The sequence below is a fragment of the Micromys minutus genome (genome assembly GCF_963924665.1).
Source record: "Micromys minutus genome assembly, chromosome: 25".
NCBI classification, from domain to species: domain Eukaryota; kingdom Metazoa; phylum Chordata; class Mammalia; order Rodentia; family Muridae; genus Micromys; species Micromys minutus.
In genome coordinates, this window is record NC_137960.1 from 6226685 (window position 1) to 6250971 (window position 24287).

At 47.7% G+C, this 24287-nt stretch overlaps 1 protein-coding gene across 2 annotated transcripts in view; it reads right to left on the reverse strand.

Moving 5' to 3' along the window:
* BTBD9 (BTB domain containing 9) overlaps positions 1-24287 on the reverse strand; it is a 328964-nt gene that overhangs the window by 20344 nt on the left and 284333 nt on the right. The window contains exon 10 of one of the 2 annotated variants that reach the window (XM_080937966.1): positions 22481-22516. The exons of the other annotated variant lie outside the window; for it this stretch is intronic. Within the exon in view, the coding sequence (XP_080794092.1) occupies positions 22481-22516 (36 nt within the window). The remainder of the gene's footprint in view (positions 1-22480; positions 22517-24287) is intronic. 2 annotated transcript variants of the gene reach the window in all.

The window sequence follows — 24287 nt, forward strand, 5'->3', positions numbered from 1 at the left end:
GTGTGCGGTGTGAACTGGAGGATCACGCAGGGGAAAGCAAAGTCCTGTTTCCATCTGCATATCCGTGTCTGTGCGAGGCTGAGGGGTGTGCATGTGCATGTTTGTGTGCACATGCCTAGGTGGCAGCTTCTGTGTTACACAGACACAGACAGGGTGTCTGTACCGCACCTTCTTGGTTTGGTATTTCTTTCTTACAAGATTTAATGGCTTTCCTTACAACTTTCAGTTCTGCTGACACAGTCCTAAATGTCTGGGAGGACTTGTGAAGAGAGCCTGAACCGGGTCTCTGTCACACGTCGGTCATGTGATGATTGCTGTGTCCTTGCCAACGAGGTGCCTTCTACAGGTGATGACCAGGTAAGAGGCAGAGATCAGGGACTCTCCATGGACCAAGTGTCTTCAACACACCAGTGCACACAGAAGTCCCAGGGCCTCTATCACTTCATGAGACACCGAGTCCCCCTAAAGTCTGGTCTTTCCCCCCTCACAGACCCAGGAGCTGGAAAGATCTCAGGAGCCCTGGTCCTCAGTTTTCTGGCAAAACCAGGCTATAGCTAAGTTCTGTCTCAGATTCTTATGTTGTGAAGTTCAGCTATCTAGAAGATTCCAAGCAAATGAGGACAAAGGGATTCAGAAACAGCTACACTGGGGAGGCTCAGGAGGCAAAGCACTTGCCTCACACGTGTGAGTCCCTGAGTTTGGGTTCCCAAAGCCCACATAAAGCTCTAGGTGGGGTGTGGCAGTGACAGGTAACATCTTGCACTCACTGGCCAGCCAGACCGATGAAAGACTGTCTCAAACTAGCCAATGGAAGAAGGAACTTCAGGACCGATACCTGAGGTGCCAGACTTCTCCACACAAGTACACGTGTCTCTCACACACACACCGTACAAAGAATAGCTACCATCTAAATAGTCATCTTTTGAGTTCAGGGTTGAAAACAAACCCCAAGGAACAAATTCCGAGCACAGTGATGGAAGATGAGTAATCACTCCCACACTCTCCAGCTTCTGTCTGTGTCTCTGGAGGTCAAGAAAGACTCCAGTAAATCTGGATCTTGTACTTAAAAGATTCTCTTTGGCTCAAGCTTGCCTGATGTTGAAGGATTAACCATTTGCTGGTTCCCAACCTTCCTAACACTGCAACCCTTCAGTACAGATGCTGTGGAAATCCCCTAATCATAAAATTATTTTTGTTGCTACTTCATAACTGTTATTTTGCTACTGTTATAAAACATAATGTAAACATGTGTTGCCCCCATGTTTTAGGTGACCCTGTGAAAGGTTGTTCCACCCCAAGGTTGAGAACCACTGTTCTATTTCTACCAAAGCTAAAACTCCCTCTTTTCCCTCTAAAGAATACCACTACCAAGTAGACATGCACTGTGGGGACAGTTAGGAGCTGAACAGGAGTATATGTCATTAAAAACTAAGGAGACCTTTGGGAGCTCTAAATCCTACTTGTTCCTGGGAATAAATACTCAGAGTAGACCCCAGGAATCAGCCAATGTCTAAGCCAACATGGTACCACCAACAATGGTAGTCCAGCCTTTCTTCTGCAGTGCGCTGGCACAGTCAACCCAGGAGGCTCTCAAATGCCCTGTGTCTGAGGCCAGGCCTCAGTTTACTGAGAAGGTGTGTTGCTATTTACCCTGGGGCCTTGGGGTCTGTACCACCAGATCTGGGTTTTCTCATAGGACCGCCCTGCAGATGATTGACATGCAGAAGGCAAATCTGTGCGGCATGAGTGGTAACCTCTACTGGAGAAATGAGAAACCACTCATAGTGGTGACTAAGGAAGGCCATGGGGTCTTGTTTCTGGGATGGCTCTCCAACCAAAACAAGAGTCTAGAAAGAACCCTCAGACCAAGGCTCTACCCAAAACACAGGTAGTCACACCCCAAGGCTCTCCCCCAAAACACCGGTAGTCACACCCCTTCTTTAGCCATGACAGACAGATGAGATGATCAGGATCCAGCCAGAGGTATATCCACGCAAAGGGTCCTAGTGGGGCTATGCTTTCTTTCATATGTGCAAAGTCCCTACTGAGAACACACACCCAGCCAGCTTCTGTGGTTGGAGAAGGATGAGGCAGAACCTCTGGGCCTGGCCCAGCATAGGGTCTACATACTTCTCCCTTGCTTCATGCTGCTTAGGAGGGAAAGGCCCAGGTTTGTTCCCTTTGTGCCTGCCTTAAGAGTATAAAGGTTTGAGAAACCCTGTCTTAAAACAAAAACAAAACAAAACAAACAGACAAACAAACAAAAAAAACCAAAAGAGTATGTAGGCACTGCTGAAATATGCCTGAAATCTAGCAGCAGCCAGTGTCTTGGTCTCCACTGACCGGTGAGGGCAGAAGATGCAGTAGTCCACACTTCTGCCAGCAAGCCTTGCCTGAGGTTGCAAAGGGAGAGAGCAAATCCAGGTTGCTGTCCTTGGCAAACAATGTTCAACCCAGGTATTGATTGACTAAATGAAGCTGTGCCTTCTTTAAAGAGGCTACTGTCTCTGCTGTGAGTCCTCCTCCTCCTCCCCCTCCTCCTCCCCAGCCCTGTACCACACATGGTGTCCCAGAGCACACTCCCGCCCAGAATCATGCTGGTGGTGAGCCTGGGCAGAAGCCAGTTTTCAAATGTTACCAATGTGACTGTTTCCTGGTGTTTCAAATACCAAAGGGATTTAGAGCACATGGAGACCAAGTACCCTGCACTGGGTTTAACACACAGCCACCTTTATGAAAATATGTGTTCCGCAGCCCATGCCAAACACACTCCTTTCTGAGCTCAGGGGTCCCCTATAGTACACCCCAGTAAGTGAGTGAGAGGCCTTCTTAAAGTTTTACCAGGCCTTTCCACAATCAAAACGGATCAATTTTATACCGAAAAATTATACAAAGGCCCTGTGGGTATTCCAGATCTGATGACATGTGGTGTTCAGTACCTAATGTGATGGATAGTAAGTAAAAACCTAAAAATAGACTCCCCTCTCAGCCACCAAGAGCCTAGAAATTTGCAGTTGAACTGGTAAGAAATTGGGAGCACTAGGGAGAGGAAAAAAAAATGTCCACAGAGACAAGGAACATTTCTCAGTGGTGAGAAACTATTGTCTTAGCACAAAACCTCTCAAGATCAGCCTGGAGCAATTTAGTGCAGCTGACTCTCAGGATACGGCTGCTGTGATAAAAAGGTGACAGGTCTTCCAGGCAGGTCCCACAAGCCCCCTTTTAGACTGCTTAAGTACCACACTCTGCATAGTTAAGGCTGGGCCTAGAATGTGAACAGGCCGACAGAGGTTCATCTACAAACTGGGGAAGGCAGCCTGCCCTGATTCCAAGAGAGACTTTCTTCTTTCTTTGCTTTATGGAGTGGGAGGTAAGTCCAGGCTTATGCCAACCACAAACTCTATCACTAAGCCACACCCCCAGTCTCCATTAAGCTATGTTCCCACTTCAACTTCTCCTTCCTTTCACTTTATTGAAAACAAACTAAAGCAAAAAACACTTCTACGCCTCTGCTTGGTGGGCTGAGTTTTTGGACCTCCCTTTGCTGACAGATCCCTTGTGGAGTGGTGAAAAGTTTGCCCCCCCGAGTGCCCTGCTGGCTGCATCTGGCTCAGGATCACTGGGCTACTCCTTCCCTGGCTCCTGCTGGCACTGGCCTGACCATGGCAAGAACTGGCTTCCCCCAAATCCCCCTGCTTGCTGTTCTCAGTGCCAGCTTGCAGAAGCACCAGGGAAGCCTGCTGGCTCCCTACGAGTTCACAACACATCTAGACACCGAGGACAGGTAACAACATGGCATGCTAACAGAGAGTGGAGTCAAGCAATTGAACTAACTTGTGGTGCAGAAACCCATGCTTTTGTGGATTTAGCTAGGCACTTTGAGAAATTGACCACAGAGGCTAGAGGGCCACCAAGCTCCTCCCTACCTCAGGTATGTCACACAGGATGTCTTGCTCTGTGTCAGAAAGACTGTTTCCCGGGCTGCCAACCTCAGAGACTTCTCCCCCATGTCTTTGCAAACTGAGGCTTCACCCATGTGTATATGTGTGTGCCTGCATTTCTGTGTGTGCACCAAGATGTGGTGTGATGTATTTCTCAACACCTGCTTTGAATCTATTGATGCCCTCAAGGCCAAGACATCAAAAAATGGGTTCTTCAGTGCTTCCCAGTAATCAGATGGTCACAGGACATGCAGATGTGGCTTCCTTTCTGGGTTTATTCCAATCTGTCCCTGTTCTGCACCATGCCAGTCTCCTACCCTAAGAGTCTGCTCAGTTGAAGGCAGGGGCCAAGAAGTCAACTTGCATTAAACAAGGTTAAAAGTCAGCCCTGGCACATGGAAATCTCCTGCAATAAAACACTTCAAGGCTGCTGCTAGAGCTAGGTCAGCTTGTTTTTCGGTATTATTTCTTGGAGAGGAAGGTTGCTGGGTGAAGGGGTGAGTGAGAAAGCTGACCACTAACTCTTTCTGATTCTATTGTCAGGTTCTACAATCAGATTGAGATCAGCTATTAATCTCAGAAAGCCAGGAGTGCGTGTGTGCAGTAAATTTGTCAACAGTTTATGAATAAGCACTCAGTCATGAAGGCTTACTGTCTGGCGACTCACCTTTTCCGTGATATTTTCTATCACTTGTATTTGGAAGCAGCTTAGCAAGAATATTATTTGTGTTCCTGGAGATCGGAACATAAAACCTCTCTGAGTGATGAAGACGTACAGGTAGGCAGCATGTCTGCCTCTGGGCCCGCTAAGCAAACCACTTGCCAATGCTTGAGCGAACAGCACCGGGGAGCAGCAATCACTCTTGTGGGGCCAGGAGAGCACACGTCTCCTCAAAAGCTGCTAATGAAGGCCCTGTTAGTGCTGAATGACGTCGAATGTGCCCATTGGCTTTCTGTCAAAGACTGTCAAACAGAGATGTCGGTAATCACAGCTGGCAAGTTGTTTCGTCAATATTTTTGAAAAGTTCAACCAAGTGTGAGAAAGCACAAAGTAGACTTTCCTCAAGCTGCCAGATGATTTTGGGGGCTCTTCCTCTGTGATGGCTGTGCGCCATCAGGATCAGTAGGGTCATGCTGGGTCGTCCTGCTGGCCCATGGGTGTGAGATACACAGACGGTTGGATTTCAGCTGTTCTGCAGCTCAGTTTTGCTGCTTGTCCCCCAGGTCAGCAGCAGACGTGGGATTCCACCCCTAGGAGGCTTTATATTACCAGCACAAAATAAGACTTAGGCAGTCAAATCCCCACTGGTTCCTGATATGGGCCACTATAAGTAAACTGCCAGGAAGCCACCGAATGCCTAGAACAGAGGGACCCCACAGTGCCCTGGGAAAGGCCATGTGCGCATCAATGTTATATATGTTCAGATGCTGCCCCGGGGCTCAGGCTTGAGGGGTTCAGTGTGGAGAGTGTGTTGGACATAGATGGATGCCCACCCTCAGAAACAGGTGTGGACTACAGCCTGAGATTCCTACACTTTCTTCTTTAACTTCCCCTTATCCAAATCCCCGCTGTTCTCACGTGTAAAGTAGAAAAGCTGGGATTCAGCAGGGGAGAACGGAGGTGACTGGAGGATGGAGAAGGGTAAGGCAGGCAATTTCTAGCATGTCCCTAGCTGGAACAATGGCCTCAAGGCCACAGTTTGAGTAGTTACTCTAGTCCACAACAGAAAGAAGGTAACATGTCCACAGGAGGATGGCAGCAAGCTGAGGAATTTATGGAGGTATTGGCATCAGGAAACCAAGGCCTTAGGAAGATCATTTTCGTGGCAGTGACAGGCACGGAGGCAGAACTCCTGGCTGAGGGTGGCAGACAGCCTACCCAGGGGCATGGGCAGGGAAGTGGCATGTGGGTAAGAGGGCAATCAGATTCAGTCTCCCTGGGTTTGGGCCCAGATTTGCCCTCAACTGTGGCATAGGCTGTGAGGTGATCCCTAGACTCTACTGCCAGAGCTGGGCCCAGCCCAGTGACAGGAGGAGCTACAGGCTACGGCCCCACTACAGTGTAAGGCACAGCTCTGCTGCGACCCACATGTGCCCTTGAAAGACGTCATGCCGTCCCCAGCTGGCCATCCCTTCTGTGTCAACTCGTCCCCTAGGCTCTTCTTCCTTCAGTCTCTCTTTTCTGTGAATAGAGAGCAGGCAGGGCCATGGTCAGAAGGCCGCCTGGACCTGGGCCCTGCTTGGGTGGGTGTCTGGGTTCTAGGACCCAGAGTGTCTGTGTCACTTGTTCTTGGCATCGCCCCCCTATGGCTGCAGTAATCCTTCTGTACTGCAGACTGAGCCCACCTCAGGTCAGCGCCAATGGGCCAGTGTTTTAAGTTCTGAAAGACACAAAGGTCTAGGTCACATGGAATTTAACTTTTTTTACACAATTCTTTAAGAACATAAAAAGTGTCCTCAGGGACTATACAAAGGGGGGCAGTGGCAACTCTGGCCTTGGCTCTACCCAACCCCAGTGAAGGTGACTTTTCTAGCCTCTCTGGGCTGTAGCTGGGTTTCTGTTTGATGTGTATATGTGTTTGAGACAGTGTTGCTGGGTAACACAAGCTGACCTGAGATTCATGGTGCTCCTGACTCAGATGATGGAGTGCTGGGATACAGGAATGTGCCATGTAGTCTGTTACTGCATTTTGTCTCAAGTTCATGTTCCTACCGTGACTAGCCAGAACCCTCCCTGAGCGCAAGGCTGTAAGCTGTGCTATTTCTAGAACAGGCTCCTGACCCTGGCAGGCTTCCCTGCCCAAGACAGTTTATCTTGACTTTTGCCCCTGAGATACAGAGACTGTCCCAGTAGAGAGGCCCACATTACGTCTCTACTGTCCTGGTCTGGATGGCTGGCTACCAAGGGCCTTCAGTGGAAGAGTGTGTGGCAGGGCCAGAGTTTGGCAAAAATGGAAGACACTATAGAGCAATTTCAGAAACACCGTGCTTGTTGTCGTCACCTAATGTTCCTTAATTTGAAATCTCAATTGATCAATAAACTGTGCTTCATAACACAAGACCGTAGTGACAGTTTCTAATGGTAAAGGGCATTTTTCATCAGGGTTAAGAAAGTCACCCACCCTCTGAGCACGGCTTTAGATAGACTGTCTGCTCTCACTGGGTACTGACATCAGCCATCCAGGCTGAGGGGCCCTTTGTACAGCACAGGAGATGATGCCTAGTTTGCCAAAAACAGTGAGACTGCTTCCCAGGCAGAGAGAGATGCGATTTTATCATTGCTTTGGTGCTTGATCTTCTTAGGCTAATCACTGACTCCAAGTTAGTCACCCAGGTCCCATTTGAATTTCATCCTCCTGATCCTAAACTCTCCCATCATGCAACCCCACCCATGTTAGCTCTGCCTCTAACTTGTCATTGCACAACCCTCAGCTGGATTCAGACTTCATCAAGAATACGGAAAAGCAGCTGGGTGAGAGGGCTTTGCTCCTCAGTGAGCTCAGTATTTGCAAAGGACAAATGAGAACAGCATGGGTCTGCCACTCAAACAGCAGCTAAACATTTACTGTGCCTTTCTGCTTCTCAATAACCCAAATTTCACACACTCTTTGTAGAAGGGAGTGTCTCCCCACCATCTCCTGCCCCTCTCCTGAGTTCCTCTCCAGGGGCTGACAGCTAGACCCTCTTTGCTAATATATTTTTAATATTACGTATATGATGATTTCCACTGGTGTTTAGTATGGCAATGTGGTATATCAGATGCATGAGCTGAAATGGATGCCTGTGCTTAAAATAGGCAAACACCTACGGCCATGAGTTCATCAGGGTAATAATGAACATGCCCTAGCTCAAGCCCGTCACATTTTGGGATGTGCCTCTGGCAGGTGAACTGCACATCAGGAAGCCAGGGTGTTTGGTAGTTGACACGAGGTGAGCATCTGTCCTGAAGGGTCAGTGTGCCGTCTAGGATGCACCTCCCTCTCCCACTGAGGTTCCCAAAGTCTGATTGTTGGCAGCTCCATTACAAGCAGAGTAGAAAACTTCTGTGCTGGGATTTACTACTGGCTTTCTCCTAAGGAGGGAGTGTCCCCTCCCGTGTTCTCGGTGGGTTTGCAGCTATCCTTTCTGTATGGTTTAACAATATACACTGTTCTGGCCAACAAGGATCTTTCCCTCAGCCTCACAAAGCTTTCTCGTGATGACTCATCCAGAAAGGAGACTTGATAATGCAGATTTATCACGAGGTGTCTGCCTTTAAAATGTGATTTAATGATGCTCACAGTTATTTGCTGACATCTTTATAAAACTGTTAGTATGGAAATATATTTGTCTTTTTGAAAGTAATTCTTCCTTTTACAAGTGTCGTGCAAAACAAGAGCCATACATTAAAAGCGCAGCAGAGAGTGACACAGTAGTCTAATGATGCTAAAGCTCAGCTCTGTCACCTAAGCTGAGCCCCTGGGCGTGGCAGCATCTTTTCCTCCGCAGTTCCCCGCCCGTGCACCAGGCTGCGCCACAGCTGTTGCTGTGTCCAGAGGGTGGAAGGCGGCTCTCAAGGTCAGCCAGAAGCCTGCCGCAGTCAGTAAACAAGCTACTGATTATGATTTACTTCTGCTTTTCTTCCTACCTTAGCCTGGTTTATGAGCAGATCTTGTTGATTTAGCCTTTTAGCCAATTAGAACAGAAGGTCTGATTGACAGCACATGAATAAATACCACTTTACTGTTGGAGACAGTCACTCTCCCCTATTAATCAGGCCTTCTGCCGGTGTTTAGCTAACATGATATTTATCATGCCTCTCTGTTACAGTCCCTTGGGGTGTCATTTCATGGCCTACCAGTAAAAACTTCACATTTACAGCAACTGCCCCTCTATTACTGTCGATGATATCTAATTGATATGTCAAACCTCCAAGGAACGTAGTAAATTGGAACACTGACTCCCAAAAGAAACTAAACTAGCAAACAGGTAAACCGGCACCTGTCTGCCTGTGGTTACTCAGTCACTTCTGCCCTCTTGCCTACCTGCCCAACACTGCAGTGAGCCCTGAGCACAGCCAGGCACAGACACTTATCCAAATCCTTTGCCTGGCAGGGCTGTTGGTGCCACGGGCATTATGTGGGGTGCGGTGTATGGAAGACAAGAGCAATGACCCTGTCAGAACTTGGAGGCCTTTCTGAAGCCAGTCCTGTTGTCAGAGCTGCGGTCTCATCTGCCTTCCAAACCTCCCTACAGAGAGGTAAGGACGATCAGAGGAAGTGAAGTCAGAGAAGGAATAGACGGGTTGAGCACCTACCAATGACATGGAAACGCAGCATATGCCTTAGACAACAGGACTTTCAGCCACTCAGATAAAGCATCCTAATAAAAATGCTTTGGAGCCACAGGGACAAAGCCTTGGGAGAGACCAACTGCACTGATAACCTGCTCCACTCACTCATTCAACAAAAGATAAGGGGTTTTGATAGCAGGCAAGGGGGCATTAGATGGCACTGTGGAGCACAGGCAAGAAGGTTCTGTCTCTGGGAAACATCCGTAAGTCAAATGTGAAGGTAATCACACACACACGGAAAACAGACATTTATGGCTAACCTCCCTATGCATGGCGGGTGTGAGCGCAGTGGTTCTCTCTGGCACAAGACTCTAGTCTCTCTCTTGCTACTGTTTAAACTAATTCTTCACTTGAAAAACCACCAACTTGGGCAAGTTCACAGAAAATTCTAGTCCTGACTGTAAGGTCTGCACAACAAACAACTGAACATCACCCTCAGGGCAGCACTAACAACCTCCCTTTATACACCAGTCAGGCTGAGAGCATTCACACATGAAGGCCTAGCACTTGGAAGAAGAGAAAAGAGGATCAGGAGCTTGAGCCAGGTAGGGATGAGTCCTCCAGAGGTGCCCTTCCCTGTACACACTCAGTTTCATGCCAGATGTCTTCTTGGACTCCCTTTGTTTTTTCCCTTCCCCTTTAGAAAGATCTTGGTCACTTTTGGCTCCAACAACTTCCCCAACCCTTACCCTGCTCTTCACATCTGCCTTTGGAAATACTAACCAGGCTTCCTGCCATCTATAGCACTGAAGGAACGGGAGCTTCCTTAGAGGCACAAGCCTGGTTCCGCCTACTGCCAGCCCGAAGTCTCATGGCCTGTGCATGCTCCTCTGTGCTGTCCTCTTCTTGGGTCTGCTGATGCTGGCTCAGTCAGCCCCTGGCCCCATGAGCACCTTGCCTAATCTCAGCGAGAGCATGGGCACAGTCCTGGATGTGGGGCATATCAGGAGTAGGTCCTCCAAATCCACACCACTGCCTGGGGAAAGAGGATCCTTGGGGTAAAACCAAGGCTGAATGAAAATGCTCTAAAGCCTTCCACAAAGGCTTTCTAAAGATTACCAGCAATGCACACTCCACGTGTAAACAAGAGGAATGGAGATGCTCTGCCTTCTGGAATGTCAGGATGAGGGCACACAGCATTTGAAAGGTAAAGTGTAAAGGGAACAGTTAGCATATGCCCAAGAGCTTCAAGAGACACTCAGGCCCACAGCGCAGGGAAGAGCAGCAGAGAGAGGTTTCAAGCAGAGACCTATTACCCCACTTCGGATTTTCATGTGTATGCACTTATTCTGTTATCCAAACATTACTTACTGCAAAGCTTAAGCCTAACTCAGAGCTTGTCCGTGTGTCAGTCTGCCCAACACTGTTGACAGGGCGTGGTCCTCAGAACACAACTGCAATTGTACGATCTAATTAGGCGAATTCACATACACAGGTCAGAAAGGCACGTGGAGTATCGAGGAGTCCCTCTCCAATGGAAATGCCGCTGCTTATGGTGGGTGATGCTTTAACGGGCACTCTCTCGAGAGGAGCATGCTTCACCACAGACAGAAGTGACTGTCCCCACTGGAGCGGCTTTTGTCTTTACAGCAGCATTTGAAAGGCAGAAGTGACCCATTATGTCACATGCCCATCTCTGCACTAGGGGCCCAAGGCCACCTGTCCCTTCTTCCACCACAGGTGCTGCTACCTCTTGCTGGATGGCATGTCCTAAAGACACCGAGGCAGAATGGCCAGGTGACAGCAAGAAAGCCAGGCACACAGAACCTAAAGGCGAAGACTTGGGTCCCAGGTAAAAACCCAACAAGACAAGCTCCAGCCTTAGACTTTACTGATGCCCTTCTGAGGAGCCATTCCTTTAGTAACCAAAGGATATCTTATCGATCAGACATCACAGAGGAGCTAAGAAGACAAATATAAACAGAATGTGGCCTCCCCTTTCATGGGACTTAAAGCCTCATGGGAAAGAAGTATGTTAGTTATAAACGAGATAAGACTGTACAGAGAACTGCAGTGAAGGCAGCGCACAGCATAAGGACAGCAAAGACCAACTGTCTGGCTGGAAAGAGTCACCTGCAGGACATCGGGGATTTTTTACATCTTTACCTCTGAGAACCTGAGGTAAAGCTGGACTTGAAGTGCCACAGAGACCTAAAGATACAGAACCACGGTCCCCATTTCATCCGCTGGCTATGACCGACAGAGAGGAGACTGGCACTGCCTTGCTGAGCGAGCACAGCCTACCATGGACCCTGACACTCTCCTGCACAGGGCCCCAAGCCTGAGGCGCTCTTGCTGTGTCCTGGTCCAGAGCTTAGTTCCTGGTATGCCATCTCACCCCTTAAAAAAAAAAAAAACCCACCTGTCCATCTTTGCCTTCTTTCAATTTCTGCTCCAACCACAGGCTGTTTTGAGTTACTAGGAACGAGAAGTCACTGACTTTCACGAAGGCACACAAGTGCAGACAATTAAAGTATGGTGTCAGTATGACACCTAATTGCTGCACCACTTTTAAGATGAAGTAGGGAGTGAGGGAGTGAGTAGGTCTTCCCTTCACAAATGCTGCTGCGGCTCTGCGGGAGGAGTCACTGCACCACAGTCACCAGGCAATGGAGGATCCTGACATCTGTGCTGGGGGAAGCATGCACAGACCAAGAAGTATGGCTGAGCAGCCCATTTGCCCAAAGAGTAGCCAAGAGAAAGGTCAAGGATCAAGGGTGATGCTGAGGCCTTGACGTTGGACAAATAAGTATGAGGATGCTAAGCAGACCATCAGCTACTCCAGTCAGCGACCAAACGGGCAAAATCATAGCCAACAGATGAGCCTATGGGGCACTGTGAAAGTGAAACACAGGCACAGAAAGACAAATGATGCATCATGTGGGACCAGAAGAGGCTGATCTCATAGAAGCAGAAAGGAAGAGAAGACAGAGTGACAGGCTTGATTGGGGACTATGTTCTGGTGTTCTAGGGTGCTGTGGGGTGACTATAGTTAGTACTATGGCTTTGACCACCTCAGAGTAGCTAGAAAACATTTTTTATGCTCTCAAAATCAAATGCATGAGTTATAAGCTTGATCACTGTATAACATATACACATTAGGAATACTACCCTGTACCCAATCAAATCCATTAAAAAACAACTCATTCTGCTCCCTGGCCACCAGGAGGTAAGTAGCTTGGCTCTACCATATATTCCCTGTCATGATGCTCTTTCTTTCTTACCTTTGATCCACAAACTGAAACCTCTTAAACTTTGAGCCACAATCAAGCTGCACTTAAAACAGGAAGTTTCCCCTATATCAAATCTGGGCTGAAGAAGAGTTAAACCTTGTTATTTCTTGCTCTGATATAGGGAATATATATATATACACATGAACTCTCTAACTCTCTCTCTCTCTCTCTCTCTCTCTCTCTCTCTCTCTCTCTCTCTCTCTCTCTCTCTCAACACAGCATCCTTTCACTTGTGGTGCCAGGGGGATCCAATTAACCAAAGTCCTTTGCAAACACTAAAACCTAGTAAGACCCGAGACATACTGCTGTGGCCTATCGAAGGCAAGCCTGCATCCCCAACAAAAACAGAGAGCCAAAGCCAGCAGGCTGGCTTGGGAAGCAATTGTCTTAGCAACCACAGTTTGACCCAGGGTTTTACAGCTCAGAGGTTGGGGCAAGGTGAAGGTTACCATTTAACAAGTGTGCCCCACACTTGTCCAGCCTGTGCCTGTGTCTCCCTGGTAAAAAGCCCCTTAACAGGGGGAACAGGAGCTTTTCTACAAGGAAATGCTGAGAAATTCCCTTTCCAGTTTACTGAGCATTCTGGGATTTGGGTTTCTCTCCAAATGAGCCGTCATCAGTGCTGCCACATGGTGCTGCTTAGGGACGCGTGTTTACCGGGTGACTGCGGAGGGCATCCCTCTGCTGCTGCATCTTAGCTTCACACTCCTCAGGTTCCTCAGAGTTTTTGCAGGCCTTATACAATGAGCCTTTCAGAACTAGCTGGGGCTGTGACCTCACACAGAGCATCCTGACAGCAATGGCCACTGAAGGTCGAGGCTCCAGGTCTAAGGACAAACGGGACAAGTGAGGTTTCCGTTTCCTTTGTGTTTGCAACTCCTATTGCGGAGACAGCTCTGTGCTCTGTGCGGGTGAATAGAGAAGGTGGTGGTGTAGGGTGTGGAGTGTGTAGTCTCTCCACACTGAGAGCTGTGGCACCTCCTGTTGTCAGCAGACACACAACACAACAGTGTGGGCTCACTCACAGCGGGCACCTGCAGATGAGGTGTGGGACTTTGCTCTGGAGGTGCTTTTCTGTTCCACGACAGAGACTACAGGAAATCTCTGCACCTTTGGTTGTGCCACAAGTATAAAACTGTTTTTAAAAGTCTCTTTGAAAAAAGCATTAACACATTCGGTCTTGTTCTGCTTTTTAAAAAGACAAGGCTCTACTCTGCAGTCCAGGCTGGCTTGTAGCTATGACTATGTGGCTAAGGCTGACTGGAAGTTGAGATCCTCTTGTCTCTGCCTTCTGAGCATGGGATTCTAGGAGTGGTTTTATACGCTCAGCTCACGTAACAAGACAATCACCAGCAGAGAAGAGGGCTGTGCTGGAAATGTGCCGAGTGTGAGGAAATCTGGTGCTCACCTCCCAGATCATCACACGGGATTAGATTTTAGCCTCTCACAGTGGCTTTCTGCATGCTCAAAGCTAATGGCCACAGCACTTTGGGGGATCTACCTGAATCTCAGATTATTCCTGAAGTCTCATCATCTGACCACCTTCCATGTTGCTCTGTAAGTATGAACACACATGCCCAGGTGTGTCCTAACTAATACACAGGGCCAACAGGAAGGCCATATGGTTACGTGGACATCATGCTATCCAGGATTTGTGGTAGCCCATGGCAACTTTTAGTTCATATTGAATTTGTGGCTAGCTAAAAACCACAGCTCTTCTCCTACACTCTCTCCGGCCTGACTGCACTATCTGCACTTAGAGAATTGATTTTCTGAACCTAAATGGAGGACATCATGTTTATGCCATTAAGTCCCATCCTGTTGTTTTGGTCCCACTTTGGGGATTGCAGAGATCATTCTGGAAATCACATCTGTCATCCACCACATTAGTAACCCCCATCCTCCCACCCCCCACAAACTCTTCCTTATACACAAACCTGAACAGCATGCTTTCTGAGCTCACATAACAACAAAATGTTCAGAACGAGGGACCGGAGGCTTGCAAAACCCCTGTCTGGACAGTCAACCCATTCTATCAGCACTACCTGCACGGTAGACACATGCTACTGTCTCCATCATCACTGCCTTGCTCACGTTTCCTGTGTGCTATCTGAGTTATCAGCAGACTCCGTGGTGGGCTCTTGGGTCTACACTTACCCCTGTCCACTGTTCTCTATAGCTCAGGGATAGAACACGTGAGCCATGATGTGTCAGGGACCTGGCTTCTGTTCCTAGACAGATAGCATGAAACATTTAAAGCAAAAATAAGCTGGGCATGGTCACTCCTGTTATCCCAGCACAGGGGAGGCTGAGGAAGAGGCTAGGAAGACTGAGACCAGCTTCGGCTATACAAGGAGGCTGAACCAAACGAAACAAGAAAGCACTTCCTTGCAAAACTCCCACTAATGCTCCATTGCTCTTGGAATACAACTCAGTCCACACCATGACCTCATACGCTTTGGGTCCGATTGTTCCTGCCTTCTCCCGTAACACCCCTGGCTTCCTTGACAAGCGCCTCCGTTGTACCCAGCACACTCTCCTGCACACACTCTTTCTTGCTGTAGGACTTTAACCCTTCCAGAAAGTCATTCATCAGCTCTTCGAAGGCTGGTATCTGTCACTGAGTGTACTGGCTAGTTTTGTGTCAACCTGATACAAGCTGGAGTCATCAGGAAAGAAGGAGGCTCAACTGAGAAAACACCTCTGTAAGATCAGGCTGTAGGGCACTTATCTCTTAGTGACTGACAGGGGAGGGGCTTTACTGTAGGTGGGGGGGGGGCATCCCTTGGCTGGTAATCCTGGGTTCTGTAGACAAGCAGGATGAACAAGTCATAGGGAGTAAGCTAGTAAGCTGCAGCCTGCAAGGCCTCTGCATCAGCTTCTGCCTCCAGGTTCCAGACCTGATTGAGATCCTGTCCAGACTTCCTTTGATGATGACCTATCATGTGGAACTGTGAGTGAAATAAACCCTTTCCTCCCAACATGGCTTTTGGCAATGGTGTTTCATCACAATGATTGCAGCCTAACTACACACTGATCTTGGCTCCAAGGTCTCAGTGAAGCCTTTCTGGGCGACAGCAGCTCTTACTCATCCCTGACTGGCCAATCAGTATCTGTCATTTTTCTTGCTTCACAGAATTTATCAACACTCATAATTTTATAACTATGGCATTTCTGATATTATGATGTAAACTAGGAAAGTGGCACTACTGTGTGTCCTTTTGTTGTTGCCCACTTAGTAGGTGCTCACTGATTATTTGGAGAATGAGCACATGGTGTTAAGAGGTAGAGAAAATTCAAATTCATCTTCTGTGACTTCAATGGTATTCATAAAGGATCCACTATTACACCACTATTATCTGCTTTTTATCAATATTTTATGATGCCATCAAAGAATCATATTGAATTAAGCTGCACCGAGTTAGGTCAGACAGTAATTGGCATTATGTGGGCTAACACAGCCGTGCTATTTAGAACTGCACACCTTGAGGGACCTCCACACTTCTGGTGCAGCTTTGTGGCTAAAGAATGATACTGTTTTCATATCAAAAGAACCACTTGATAGAGCTGCTGCTCGGGCCAAGTTCATGCAAATGCCTCCGACCCCAGCATTTATACACATTTACGCCCAATGTAACATCAAGGGTAGCTCACTCTGATTTTTAAAATCAGAGTTTTATTGACTTAGAACACCATTATATTGCCAGCCCACGAGTCTCTTTACAGTCGGTGCTCACACCACTGACCTCCTGGCCAATAAATAAAGTGGGCTGTAAAAAGGGGCTAGAATACCCATTGGGAGCCCAGCAGTGCGTGTGCCAAGTGTCACTGAGGAGACTCTCCCAGGGGACTGCAGTGGGCTAGCTCCATGACAGGAGGGCACAGGGCCGGTGCTTAACCTTCCTGTCATCCAAGAGCAGCAGGGTTCTGACATGAATATGGACAGTGAGGCGAGTTTAAGGAGCCTTGTCTACACAGGGTGTTGAAGAAGGAGCCTTGTCTACACAGGGTGTTGAAGAAGAAGCCTTGTCTACACAGGATGTTGAAGAAGGAGCCTTGTCTACACAGGGTGTTGGAGAAAAGTCATGGTAACTAAAGGAAGGAGCAGAAAGCTGGAGGGAAGGGAAGAGCTAATGTTTCCTAAACCATGTCTCGGCTACAGTCCAGTTCTTGCAGCAGAATGAAGGAGATGCCGGCCTCCCCCCACCCCCTACATGGAGTTGCTGCCCTGGCAGATGGTGTCTTTGTAGGGCAGCAACAGCCCTGGACCATGTTCTGTTTTAAGAACTTCATTGCAATGTGATCACACACAGTGACAGGCTCTTTAAAGACAGACTAGTTTTGTTTTAGCTCAGTTGTTAGTATCCCCACAATTACCTTCAGAAGCTCAACCTTTCTCCTCTTGCAGAGAATGACCCGTGCCCTCACCAGGCATTCCTCCCGAGCCCACACTGGGGGTTCTGCTCAGTGCTTCTACTGGCTTATTCTGGGTGCTTCTCTGTGTGCAGGAAGTCAAGTAGCGGATGGTCTTTAGTATAGGTGACTTTATCACCTAACAAAACACTTTCAAGGACATCCATAGTGTCGCACACGTGGGTACTTTATTCTATTTAATTAGCAAGTAATGTCTGATTGGCATAGCAGGCCTTGTTTTCAGTTCTTAGCCAGGGATCTCTGAATTGTTTCCACTCGGGGGCCATGATGGCTAAGGCTGTGAGTATGTGTGTGGAGGCTGACAGCTTCTTCAAGGCAGACTTGTCTTCCACATGGGTGGCAGGTAAACCTCAGCTCCCTTTGGCCTAACTTTCCTGAGTAGTTGTATTTTTTTTTTTTAACCTGTCATCATATGTTACACATCCCTTTGCACATACACCCGCCATTACGTCTTTACCCCTCCCACTGAGTCCCTCTTTCCCTTTTAGCTAAATTAATTTAATTAAGGTTGTCTGCTGAGCAGTGGCTACTGTTTACAGGAGCATAGGTGACTTACCAGTGGCTACACCACTACAGCACATGACTATAGCAACTGTTAGTTGCCTTTTGAGCCTCTTCTCCACCCACAAAGCCAGTGCTGATGGACGGCTGATGGGTGTGGTCTTATGCAGGGAAGCCATTGCTACTGTGCACTCCTGGGTCATGTCCTGCAGCAGTGGTTCTCAGGCCTCCCTCTCAGCCTCCAGCTCTTTACATTATTTCCAACATGTCTTCCGTGATGTCAGCTAAATAGCTATATTCTTAAGAAAGCCAGAGATCATGTATGATTTTAGTTAAGTTACATTTTCCCCTTGAATGCCTGCTGAGAATGTTACTTCCATAGACTTCCTAAGGAGGCCAGTGGCATAGAAAATCCACTTTCCAGAATATGAGTTGAGAGTCTGAGCCTGAACACAGCAGCATGAATGTGGTGTCCGACTGCTTCACTTCCGGCAGGGCTCAGCCGCTCGTTTGAAGAAGGTTGTGTTCTAATCAATGGGAATGACCAGAGGCACAGCCATCACAGTAACCAAGTAACCAGAGGTGAGAGTGAGCTCATGTGTGTGGGCTCGGATACATGCCCAACAGAAAAGCTGTGTCCTCAGGCTGGGGAGGAAGGCAGAACCCCAAAGAGCCAACAGAGGGCCTACCACGGTCCTCAAGAGGCTTGTGATAAAGATTCTCAAACAGAATAGAGATAAAGCATTCATGAGAACTGTAGCTACACAAAGTGCTTCCCTGGAGGTTCCTAGGTGTACCTCATTTAACACGGCCTTCAGAAACAAGTCGCTCTAGAACATGGGTTAATACCACCTAAAGAGGCCAGGCCTCCTCTCAAAGCCCTGGCTGGCTGGTCCTCTCTAGCAACCCTGTTCTGAGGCCACTGTGGCTGAGAAACCCCATTACCTTCTGGAAGCTGCCCAACCAGGAAGTTTGAAATCCTAGTTTTAGGCAGGGTAGTCAATGTATCTTAGTGACAGATCCCATCTCTCCAGAGCTGAAGGATGACTCTGGTCTTCACTATTCAGGACAGCGAGCAAGATTTTTTTTTGCGCAGGGTAAATCTCACCTTTTACTGGTCCACAGCAACACTATCTAATTACTATTAGTGCAACAAAGTCTGGGTTGCAATGTCATAAAAAGACAGCACAGCACCCACACTCTAATTACTCACACATCCCTCAGTTTATCTGTCGATTTATTTTCATGAATTATCTTTCAGTTCCTAATACAAGCCTGCCTCTGTGGAGAAGCGCTGTGGTTCTGGGCTGAACAGACATAGTTCCTGCCTGACCCCTGAGGAGAGATCAGACAAACCTCCAAGTCTATCAGAGAGACTCTCTGCAGCATGTATTTACTTTCTGACAGGAACAGTGTGTGATGAAAGGTGGGCCTCCTCCCGCCTCACTCCACACAGGGATGGGCGAAGACAGGGTTCAGGAAAGGCTGAACTTTAAGCAGCCGCGGCATCACTTTCGCCTGCCTAAGCCTTTACCCGCTTCCTTTGGGCAGGTAGACTTCAGCATGAAGAACGAGCTGCTGCCCAGTGACAGAAAAACATAATCTGGGGGTCCGTGACCTTTGCATTCATCTAGACTCAACCTTTCCCACCCAGTGAGTCACCCACCTCTCCTGGAGGACTGGCTGCCACATTTGCATGCATAATGTGCCCAGAAGCCTCTTTACAATGTTTACTTCTCTGTTTCTTCCAAATGAAATCACTGAAGGGCAAATTTGATTTTCAAATCAGTTTTAAAACATCTGCCTTCTAAAAAAGCAAGAGTAGAGAGATAAGGCTTTGAGATTACAGGCTGGGGCTAATTATTTTAACTGATACCACTGTGTCCTGGCTAAAAATATACATGCTAGGATGTCTTTAACGCACACCCAACACCTACTGGGTGTTAATATTTCATTAGGAGGTAGCAGCCAGTCCTGAGGGTATGCTTGTGATTTAGAAGGACAGGGTGAACCTCATGACCCTTTAGCAGAGCCAACTTTCCTGACCTGGGCTTCTGGCACCTGTGCCTGTTCTGGCTGACTCTGTTTCAACCATCACTGCCAGGAGGCGAACGAACCACTTAGTATTTTTTATGTTGTCCTTTCATTTTAAAGTTGTGATTTGCTCTGGGCTGGAGCTATGAACCTGCTGTCACTGGGCTCAGGAGATGAAGGGTCAAGAGGTCTATTCTCCCCCCGACACATACACACATATACATGTGTAGTACATATGTCTGTGGGTATCTCTACATCTATGCAGCCCTAGTATTATGCCAGGGCTTTTAGCCATACACACAAACATTAAAAGAAATTAAGACCGCCCCCAGAACTTAGCATCAAGCTGTTTTAGAATTGAGGCTTTTCAGATGTGAAGACAGAGGCACAGGGTTAGTGGGTGGCCCATCCAGAGACATGGAGCCAGTTCATGGCAGAGCAAGGCTGGCTTCGTCCTGTGTGGCTGGTGCTGCATCACCACCCCTTCCCAAGAGCACGGTCACCAACGGCCAGTCAGCACAGGTGTGACACTCACACACACTTCACATTCACGTGCTGCGCTTTACCAAGTGGCCATACCACCCCAATAGATGCCAAGCCCTCGTGCGGGTATCCAGGATACAGCAGATGTAAACTCTGCTGCCACATGGGGACTGCACAGCTCTGTTCCTAAGAGAAGACTATTTCATTAGATTATTGTCAAAAGGCCAGCAAACCTCAACTCCCTTCCTCGGCTCTCTAGTTTGGTGGTCAGGATTTCTGTCTGACACAGCGGAGGTCACGATGAGCACTGTGTTAAGTGAACTAGATGAATAGTTAGAGATCTGCATCAGCTGTGTCTGCTGATCGGCACTGAAGGGACACGGACACGGACAGGGACAGGGACAGGGACAGGGACAGGGACAGGGACAGGGAAAGGGAAAGGGAAAGGGAAAGGGAAGGAAAGGAGAAAAAAGTATCCTAAAAGGTCAGTAGCCTGGGCGTGGGGTCAGAGTGCAGCTTTCAAGCAAAGGCAGACTCACTGTAACTACAGCCCTGCTCTGCCAGAGAACTGGGCTGCAAACAGACTGAAGCCAGAGACTGACTCCCTGTGAACGCCACACGGCTCTCACACACTGCTGAAGTCAGCCGCTGAGATCTTTAAGGCTCACCACAGAAGGCCAGTGACAGAAACAAACTGACATGCTCGTCTCTGCACAAACAGACCCAGGTCTCAGATGCGCACACATTTGGAAATCGTCACAGGAGAAATCAGGCGAGGAACGATAGTCACATAGATGCCCAGAGCCAACACTTGCTGCTTTAGCCAAGGCTTTCCATAGGTGAGCATCTGCCTGAACCTCAGGTTTCAAGGGATCCGATACTACCCTCTCTTCTGGCCTCAATGGGTACCAGGCTCAAATGGTTCAGGTAGAACATTCATGCATATAGATAAAAAATAAAAATTATTCTTAAGAAGAGAGCTGGATATCTTAATGCTATTCAAATAACCTCACAAACCCCCATGACAACAGTCTGGGCTAGAAATCAAAATCCAGGAAACAAGTGAAAATCTGGCTACCAATAGCGCTAGGACTCTTGGGATTTTGGTAGCAATTGAGTTGTTCTATGGACATTTGATTAAAAGTGTGCTTGCACCTGGGCCAGAGTGTTTCAGGCATGAAGTCAGCCTTACACGCAAAGGGATCATTTCAGTGGAAGAAAGGGCAGGAGGAAGCAAGCAGCTCCTAGAGTCCCGTCATGAGACGGTTTGTCCATTCAGATCTGGGAAACAAGGGGCTTCAGAGATGGCTGGCCAGGTGGATGACAAACATGTCCCCGAGCAGCCTGCAAATGCTGGGTGCAATCAAGGGTTCCATGGGACACCAGCCCCACCCCACTGCTCAGCAGCTGAGCACTGGGAACATGCTTACCATTTTCCATCTGATAACAGTCCTTGTAATCTATTCATTTGTCCTGTGATTTGAACACGTTTTTCTCTGATTACTTTTTATTTTTAATTATTTTTAGTTAGCATAAAAAATAAAGCATATTCATCTTGACGTTTTTATACACACAGATTGTTGTAGTTTGCTTATATCTGCCCTCTGTTCCTCTCCCTTTCCCCTCTCCCAGTGATGCTGGTCCTCTCCCTCCTCCTGTTTCCCTTATGCCTTCAAGTTCAAATCTAGATTCCACATATGAGAGAAAACATGTAACCTGTCTTGTCCCCTCTTAGTCTCTCTTGGTCCCCACCCACCCTCACCTTACCACCCTCCGTCCCCTTTCTTGTAACGTCACTGGACACTTGAAGGAATCACTTCAACTCCAGTTTGCTTTTACTTGAGAAGGGGGCAGTGGACAGGAGTCCTCTGTGATGTGTGCATGTATGTGTATGTGATGTGTATGCTGTACGAGTGTGGTGGTCGCCACAGGCTCATACACTTGGTCCTTAGTTAGTAGGGCTGTTTGGGGGAGGCTATGGACCCTTTAAGAGGTGCAGCCTTGCTAGAAGTATGTCCCTAGGCAGGCCTTTTCAGGGTTTATAGCCTCATCCAGCTTCCTGCTGTCCCTCAGCTCCTTGCATCCAGGTGAAATGCATTCTGTTCTGCTGCTATGCCTGCTGTCCTGACCGTGAAGGATTCTATGCCTCTGGGGCCATAAAGCAAACCCTTTCTTCTGCAGGTTGTTTTAGTACATTATCACAGCGACAGAAACATAGCACATCAGCCAGTGGTCTGTCTTCTCTTTCCTTCATAACTCCTCCAGCACACAGAGCTTATCCACCTGCTTTTCTATTGAATACATCCGTGCCCAAAGGCAAGATGGCAAGGTCACCTTTTAAACAAGATGTCACCTTACAACTTTGCATCTTCTTTGGTTTTAGTAAGTCACAAAGGAAGGTAAGAGTCAGGACAGACATCTTCAGGAGGTTCTGTCAGAAAACAGTGCCTGGTGACCACAGAAGTACTAGGGATGCCACCCCAAGGACCCATAAGGCCTCTGCGACGTCACAAAATCCATACCTGCTGGTCTTGTACAGGGCAGAACCATCAAGAGACCTACAGAAGGAAATGCATGAGTAAATGCTGTGAGGAGACAGGAGGGGCAGCAAGCATGACAAACAAGCCTAGATTGTTAGAGAGGGATGTGCAGTCTTAGGGTCCTGGGATCATCAAGGAAAAGCAAAGATGTTGACACAGAGGTGAAGAAGGTTACAGTGTAAAGCTTTTGCCTATTTATATTTTAAACGTATTTTCTGGTGACTGAGAAAATTAAAAATCAGTGCAAGCACTCCATCCAATCTTGAAAGCCTGGGACTTGGGTGAGAAAAGCACCCAGCATGAGAGACCCCCCCAACCCCCATCAGTAAGGTTATCAAGTCATGAGTAAGTCCCCTTATACACACAGCATAAAGAGACCCACCCGCCTTTGTGAGTAAGGGTACTGAGTCATGGGGTAAGTTCCCTTTATATTTAAGACACAATCTCCCGTAGGAAATTTAAAACAATAACTTGAGACTTGGCAGTTTTATGACCCAAGCTATTGAGCTAGCTTCAGGATGTGCTAATCCCTTGAGAAAAGCCAGGACACAGTGGAAGGCAGCTCAAGAACACAAGGCATCATTTATTTGTCTATTGCTATCTTAGAACTGTTTACTTGCCTTTGACACTTGAAGACAAGAGTGACCATTACACATATTGGACAAGCTTGGAAAGCTAACTTATCTATTTTGTGGAAATCCCTGCATTTTTGGCCATAACTAAAGCCAAGCAGCAAGCCTCCATTTTCAAGCAAAGTGGAAAATGACTGCTTACATGATACAGGATTACAGTTTATATAGCGTACAAGTGCTCATTACAAATGAACTATCTACTTATCACGAGAGAGGGCAGAAGAATGGTGGACGGGAGTGGAGCCAGCATCACCCATTACTGAGCTTCCCCGTGGCTGAACAACAGTTTCAATACAAAACCAAACAAAAAGACAAACAGCAGAGTGCAGGCTGCAATTCTGCCATCGCCGGGACAATGGACATTGGAAAGCACATCTGAACTTCCCTCTAGCCGGCTGCAGAAACACTGTGGCTTGTATTTATCCACCAGGGCCAAGCGCAGCTGTCTGGGCAGCATGATTCCTGGTTAAGCATGCTGCATGAGCCCTTGAAACTCAACTGGAGAATATGTGGCTTATCTGAGGGTATCAGAACTCACAGATGCTTCCGACTGTACCTGCATCTTACAGGGTCCTGAGCCCCTGGACTGGGCTTAAGTTGTGAGCCCACAGTGTCAGCTCACTGCCTGGCCTAGAGCAGTGGCTCAGAATGTGTCTGCTAAGGTGGTGAATAGGGTCAGATTTTTGAGCTAACCTGGGCCCAGGCTTCACAGACTGGGTTCCTACCTGGTTAAATGATTCAGTGCCAGTTGAATTATGATGTTAATTAGGAAGTGGCAACAGGAGAAAACAGAGCCTGAAAACACCAGCAGTTCTCATCCCAAACATGAAAAGGCGTAAGAAGACTGTGTCTTTCTCAACTCCTCAGACATTTATAGTTAGTTAATATTAATGGTGGAAGATCATTCCACTGTGATATGAAGTTATAAATTTGAAATCAGACTTTGAAATACAAGTCCACAAATGCCTCTGTAATTGTAGCTGCTTTGTTTTAGCAAAAACCTAAGTACTGCTTAATGTTATAGGGTTCCCTAGCCATCGGGCAACAGAATCTTTGTGCAATGGCACCCAGTTAGTTTGCCAGTAGCAGCTGCCAGTAGCAGGCAGAGGCTTCAATCACAGGAGCTAATGGTGCTATGGGTACATGAACTTGAGTCC